Source organism: Macaca nemestrina, chromosome 17, assembly GCF_043159975.1.
Source record: "Macaca nemestrina isolate mMacNem1 chromosome 17, mMacNem.hap1, whole genome shotgun sequence".
In the NCBI taxonomy this organism is placed as follows: domain Eukaryota; kingdom Metazoa; phylum Chordata; class Mammalia; order Primates; family Cercopithecidae; genus Macaca; species Macaca nemestrina.
This window is the reverse complement of record NC_092141.1, coordinates 70,016,205-70,023,340: the sequence shown is the minus strand read 5'-3', so window position 1 is coordinate 70,023,340 and position 7,136 is coordinate 70,016,205. Positions and strand designations below refer to the sequence as shown.

Here is a 7,136-nt window from a genome sequence, read left to right as displayed (position 1 = left end):
CATAGGCCAACTCATTCAAACTTCCCAAAAACCAGATGGTAGGTCCTGTTATCCCATTTCACAGACAAGAAAACTGAGGCACTGAACAGGTAAGTCATTTGCTCAGTGAGATACTCCATGTCAGTGGTAGGGCTGGGATTTGTGATAGGCAGCCTGGCTGTAGAGCCCTAACCACTGAACCACACTGCCTCTTGGGATACACTTTCCTTCCCTCCAAAAATGCCTCCTCCAGGAAGCCTTCTCATCCCAGAGTTTGTCTGCTCTGATTAAGCAACACGTCAGCACCCTACCTGGCCTAAAAGCCTGTAGAGTCCTTAGGAGGTCATCTTGTCCATGCCCCTGCCTCCAGATGGACATGGTATTATAAGTCTCATTTTGCAGATGAGACTACAGAGACCAAAAGAGGCTTAAACATTACCTAGAGTCAGTGAGGGAGGCCATGGTCTCCTGAATTCTTCCACCCTGGCCCCAAATTCTCCGACCCCTCCTGCCCTCTTTGAGACAATTCTAAGGTTGTTTCTTGTCTGCCCACCCCTCCCCCAGCTAGACAGAGGCCTTCCCTGTGCCCACCACATGGCGGTGCACACCGTAGGGGCATACTCGATGTCTGAAGATGGAATGGGTGGTGCACACAGGAACGTGCCGGACTTGGTGCTGCTGCCTGGGAGTCTTGAGCAGAGACGTTTTGCAGAACGGATGCGAGCTGAGGAGGAAAGGATGCTTGGGAGTTTTCCAGTGAGTCGGGGAGCCAGGCTGGAGTGTTTCTGTCTGGAGAGGGAAGTGCATCCCAGCTGGAGGGAACAGCATATGCAGAGAGAGCAGGTGGGGAGGACAAAGAGTTCCGTCTGACCTGAGCATGGAGAGAAGATGGGCAATGAGCCTAGGGTGGGTGTCAGGGATGGCATGGGGGGCTGTGTGCCAGGCTAAGAAGCTGCCACTCTGGATTGGGAAGGGATTGGGCAGGCAGGTAGAGGGGAGTAGCTGCCCAGTGAGCCCTGGATGCAAATCCCAACCTTGCTGCTTGAACTTGTGCAAGTCATAGGCCCTCTTGGAGCCTCAGTTTTCCCCCTTCATTATTTGGGGGTGGTGCCCATTCCTAAGGACCCTCCGAGCCCTGTACACACTTATTCTGTGGTTGCTGCTCTCTTGCACTCCCAACAAACAGAGAGGCTCCTTGGGTAGATATGAAATCTCTTTAATGCCCTGATTTATTGTTGCCATGCATGGCTTTGCTCTGCAATGTTCCACCAGCCCTTTGAGAGGCGTGTGTCTCACGGCCTCCAGTTCACAAGGGAGCCTGGGTCGACATGCTCTTTCTTACTTTCAAACCCTTCCTCTTGTGGAGTCCTGCCCAGGGCAGGCCAGTGTCATGGGCCTGGGCCTGGGCATGGACGTGGCCCAGCTCTGAGGGCGGGGGCATCAGGGGCATGAGTGGGATCAGCATGGCCATTGGCATCAGTGGCATCAGCTCCTCCGAGGCCCCAGGGGGGATGAAGGGCAGCTCATTAGGATCCAGGTGGGCATCACTCCAGCCCTCGGAGCTATCACTGCGGTCCTCTGGATTGGTGGCTTCATTCTCAGACATGGTGACAATCTCAGTGGTGTCTTCTCCAGAGTTGCTGTCTAAGTCCCCTGCTCCTCGGTTGGTGCCTCTCTCAAGTGTGCTGGCTGTGTGGGCATCTGCTGTACCCTCCTGCTTCTGCCTAGAGCCAGCTGAAGGGGCACAGCAGAGCCCAAGCATCTTAGCTCTGCCCTGGCCGGTCCAGAAGAGGCTGAGCTCTTGGCGGCAGGCGGCCACAGCCAGGCTGGTGAGCAGGGTGCTGGACACTAGGTAGAGCAAGGCAGGTTGGCCCATCTGCATGAGTACCATGGCCATGAATGTGACCAGCAGGCCCACGGCATAGGCCACGGTGCAGGCCACGAAGTAGACCAGATGGGAGTGGACTTGCACATCAAAGCGGCAACAGTAAGCAACCAGGAAGCCGGGGACCACGATGTCACCAAAGCCAAGGATGGAGAAGGGCTGGCTGCACAGGGTCAAGGCGGAGACTCTTAGCCGGGGCACTTTGAGCACCATAGGCAGCTTCTCGTGGCTTGAAGACTCTGCAGGGCCTGAAGCGACCTGCGCCATGATGCTCTCACCAGTTTTGGTGAAGAAGGGGGTGACGAAGACAAAGAAGACGTCAAAGGCCAGCAGGGCCAGCAGGAAGGAGGAGCAGTTCTTGAGAGTGGGCAGCCGCACGCGGTGCAGGACGAACAGGCAGTAGGAAATGCCCAGTGCGTCCTGCAGGAGCCATGCCCAGCGGTCCTCGTTGCGGTAGACCACCCAGAAGATGATCACGGTTGCGCACAAGCTCGCCAGCAGCAGCAGGGGCAGCGGCAGAGAGGCCCAGAGGCCGTGTGGAGGGTTCTGGTATTGCCACAGGGGCAGGCGGCGCACCAGGGGTGACAGGCAGCTGTAGAGGCCAATGCCAGCACCCAGGCCAAAGATCCCGATGGTGACATAGACAAAGTGGTCGTAGAAGAAATAGAGCAGCAACATGAGCGAGCAGGACACGGTGACCACCACGCCCGTCATGGCCGGTGTGAAGTCCACTGGGATGTCCTCATTATCTTCCTTCTGGGCTCCCTCAGCTGCTGCTGCTTCCCGCGGCTGACGGTGACCACCAGGCCCCCCTCCTCTCCGGGCACGGCGTCGCTGTAGCCGGTTGGCTTCGGTCAGGCCAGCCCAGTAGCCACCTGCGGCCACCGTGCCCACAGCCAGGATGAAGATGACCAGCATGTTGTAGTCGATGATGGGCTCAGGGGGCGCATACATGGCCACACGGACGATGGCCTCCCCATGAGTGTGGCTGAGGATGTCCAGCATGTCAGTGTAGTGGAGCATAGCCACAGGGATGGTGAGGTCTCCCAGGGGCTGGCGGGGATCCTGGGGCACCAGGGTGGTGTCTGAGCACTGTTGGTCACTGACCCGGCCCACGATGAGCAGCCCGTGGGCACCTTGGCCCTGAGCCAGCCAGCCTTTCGTGTGGAAACTGCAGTTACCCGTCATGACCATGGCGGTGGTCTGGCGGAGGGGCCGCTGGCTGGGGGAGCTGAGCTGGGCCTGGTGGGGGGAATCCTCGCCTGGGCACCAGGGTGCCTTGGTGCCATCATACAGGGGAAGGAGTGGGGCGTGGTGCAGGTCCCGGGGGAGGGTGACGTAGTCGGAGCTGAACAGGATACAGTAGTCCTTGCTCCAATTCTCTGACACCACGTGGGCCACACCGTACTCTCCCCGGGCCATGGTGCTGATGATCAGGAGGAAGCCCACGGGGAGGAGGAAGCCCAGGCACGCCATCCTCAGCTCCTACTGCAGCATCCCCAGGGGGCAGCCCAATCCCCCTCCTAGGGGCGGGCGTGGCCCTTTGTCACAGAGCAGTCTGGACACCTGTCCTGGAAACCAGGGCCACACCTACTTAGTCATAAAGCTGTGTGGTCCCCAGCCGAGGGCGCTGCTGTGGGGCACAGGGTCCCTCTAGAATGATGTCCCGCAACCCTGGGAGACCAGGGGAGAGGTCATCTGGACCCTGCTCTCTGCCCAGACCCTAGTGGGATTAGACCAGGTACTTTGAAATAAAAGGTGTGAGGACGGGGTCTGCAGGCCAGATAGGATTCTGAACCAACTTTTTTCCTTACCCATGGGGAACCCAGCCCAATGTCACTCCTCTCTAGGCTGTTTCTTTAGCTGTAAAGAAATAAGGACGTTGAGCCAGAGAGTTTCTAAGGTCCCTTGGAGCTCTGAGCTCAGTAACATTGAGCACTTTTACTGAGGGCTTACTAGGTTCCAGGTACCCTAGCTGTATCTATTGCATAGCTGCAAGGAGGTGTCATTATAACTGCTCAGCCTGAGGCTTTCCCTCAAAATCGGTCCCCATTTCTACCAGGTGCATGACCAGATTTCATCTCCAATTCCACTTGCAGTTGGGAACAGACAGGTGACTAAGGAAACTGAGCAAAAATGATGTGAACTCTTTACATCAGAGGCTTAGGCTGACAGACTGTGGGGCTCCTGGTTTACCCTCTCTTTCCCTTTTTCAGGAGTCAGAACAAGGACAGGCCTGTGATGTGTCTGTGACAAGGAGGACAATGTCCTAAGGAATGGAGAGGAAGAAAGTGAAGGGAGCCAGGTCCCTGGATGTCCATGTGAAACAGTAGCCCAGGATGTGCTCTGTGGACTGCTACAAGAAAGAGAGAGACTTGATCTTCCTTAAGGCATTGATTTATCATGGGTCTCTTTGTTGTAGCCACTTAACGTTACCTTAATACACCCACTTCATGGATAAGTAAAACTGAGGCTTGGAGAAGCTCACATTGACACAGCAAAGAATGCTGGGACTCTTGTGCTGGTTAAATGGACCTTGATGTCTCCCAAATGTTTTCATGCTGGATGCTGAGCCACTCTGCTGGCTGCAACTCTGAGGCCGGGCAGACTTCCTGCTGGAAAGAGAACTTGAACACTCGTGAGAGGTGAATTTGAAGTCAGGAGCCCCACGTTTTGGCTCTGCAGGTTTGCACCCAGCTCCGTGGTGTGTGCTCTCACGGGTCACCCAGGACCTCCTGTCCAGGCTTCTTCAGGCCACCCATGATGGAGTGGAGCTGAGGAATGAGGTTTTCAAAGCAGTTAGCATGTGGGAGAGTAACCCTGGGGCCTCCAGAACCAGAAGGGAGGGATTTAGGGGCTGGAGCTTGGCAGTCCAGGTTCCATTGTCCTCATGTTCTCCCCACTGGCCTGGCCTGTTACTCCAGCCTCTGCATAGGTTGTCACATGGCATTCTCCCTGTGTGTCTCTGTGTCTCTTCTCTTCTTTATAAGGACATAGTCATAATGGATTAGGGCCCACCCTAATGACACCATCTTAACTTGATTATGTCTGCAAACACCCTACTTCCAAATAAGGTCACATCGACAGGTACTGGGGTTTAGGACTTCAACATGCCTTTTTGGGGGCACAATTATGGACAGCCCCACAACACACACATAATTTTAACCTCTAAGGAGTCAGCATGCTTTATTTATTTATTTATTTATTTATTTATTTATTTATTGAGACAGGGTCTTGCTGTGTTGCTTAGGCTGGAGTGCAGTGGCATGATCTCAGCTCACTTCAACCTCCACCTCCTGGTTTCAAGCATTTCTCTCCCCTCAGCCTCCCGAGTAGCTGGGATTACAGGCGTGCGCCACCATGCCTGGCTAATTTTTGTATTTTTAGTACAGATGGTGTCTCACCATTTTGCCCAGGCTGGTCTTGAATTCCTGGCCTTAAGTGAATCGCCCACCTCGGCCTCCCAAGGTGCTGGGATTATAGGCATGAGCCACTGTGCCTGGCCAATCACTGGTCTTTCTCAAGGACGACTCTTCTTCTTCTTCTTCTTCTTCTTCTTCTTCTTCTTCTTCTTCTTCTTCTTCTTCTTCTTCTTCTTCCTCTTCCTCTTCCTCTTCCTCTTCCTCTTCCTCTTCCTCTTCCTCTTCTTCTTCTTCTTCTTCTTCTTCTTCTTCTTCTTCTTCTTCTTCCTCTTCTTCTTCCTCTTCTTCTTCCTCTTCTTCTGCTTCTTCTTCTGCTTCTCCTTCTGCTTCTCCTTCTGCTTCTCCTTCTGCTTCTCCTTCTGCTTCTGCTTCTGCTTCTGCTGCTTCTGCTTCTGCTGCTTCTTCTTCTGCTTCTGCTTCTGCTTCTTCTTCTGCTTCTTCTTCTGCTTCTGCTTCTTCTTCTGCTTCTTCTTCTGCTTCTGCTTCTGCTTCTGCTTCTTCTGCTTCTTCTTCTGCTTCTTCTTCTGCTTCCTTCTTCTGCTTCCTCCTCCTCCTCCTCCTCCTCCTCCTCCTCCTCCTTCTTCTTCTTCTTCTTCTTCTTCTTCTTCTTCTTCTTCTTCTTCTTCTTCTTCTTCTGCTTCTGCTTCTGCTTCTGCTTCTGCTTCTGCTTCTGCTTCTTCTTCTTCTTCTTCTTCTCCTCCTCCTTCTTCTTCTTCTTCTCCTCCTCCTTCTTCTTCTTCTTCTCCTCCTCCTTCTTCTCCTCCTTCTTCTCCTCCTCCTTCTCCTCCTCCTTCTCCTCCTCCTTCTCCTCCTCCTTCTCCTCCTTCCTCTCCTCCTTCCTCTCCTTCCTCTCCTTCTTCTTTTTTTTTTTTCTGAGACGGAGTCTCACTGTCCCCTAGGCAGCCTGGAGTACAGTGGCACAATCTTGGCTCGCTGCAACCTCCACCTCCCAAGTTCAAGCGATTCTCCTGCCTCAGCCTCCAAAGTAGCTGAGATTATAGGTGCCCGCCACCCCACCCGGCTAATTTTGTATTTTTAGTAGATATGGGGTTTCACCATGTTGGCCAGGCTGGTCTCAAATTCCTGACCCCAGGTGATCCGGCCACCTTGGTCTCCCAAGGTGCTGGGATTACAGGCGTGAGCCACCGTGCCTGTGAAGGCCTCTCCTATTACAGGTCCGTCTCTTACAGTCCCACACTGCTTTCCTTGGGAAACCCACAGGGATGAAACATCATCTCCAACATCAGCTGTTGATTCTTTGAAGTGGAGGGCGAGTTTAAAGGGCCCTGTGAAGTGGTCAGCAAGTGGAACCCACCTGTGATTCTGACAATTCTCTCCCACCCAGTTATTTACACTCGTCTCACCCACACCTAATTTGCCAATATTTTTGGTGACTCAACTGTAAAGTATCTTTTGAAGCATTAGCCTGAATTTTCGTAAGAAACATCTCTCCTTGTTAGTGCACTTCTGATTCATCAGTAATATAACATTTAGTTAGATTACAACAGTAATTACAATGACAAGTGAACTGTCAGAAACACGTTCGGGAACAAATGCAAGTGACTGGCAGACACTCCACCAGCCGGTGTGAGGAGAAGCAGGCAGAGCCCAGGGGAGGAGGCTGCCAGCTGTCCCTTCCGAGTGCTCCCATTTCAAAGGGGAGGTTGGCCAGGAGGGTGGTTAGGAGAGGGAGGCTCGCCCATAGGGTTCTTATCACAGAGTATAGCAGTGTCTAAACTGGGCGCACCTCTCTGAATCCGAGCACATAGATGCTGGGCACAGCAGGGCAGGAGGGCAGGCAGCCCCTGACAGAGGGCTGCGATAGTAAAAGCCTTTCTGGCCCCCCAGCA

General features: G+C 53.7%; 1 protein-coding gene across 1 annotated transcript; it reads right to left on the bottom strand.

Moving 5' to 3' along the window:
- Positions 1–1,179: 1,179 nt before the first annotated feature.
- Positions 1,180–3,409, bottom strand: LOC105468396 (signal peptide peptidase like 2C). Its single transcript, XM_011718526.3, has one exon. It carries the CDS (start codon positions 3,338–3,340, stop codon positions 1,286–1,288), a length of 2,055 nt encoding a protein of 684 aa, XP_011716828.1. The 5' UTR covers positions 3,341–3,409; the 3' UTR covers positions 1,180–1,285.
- Positions 3,410–7,136: the final 3,727 nt, after the last annotated feature.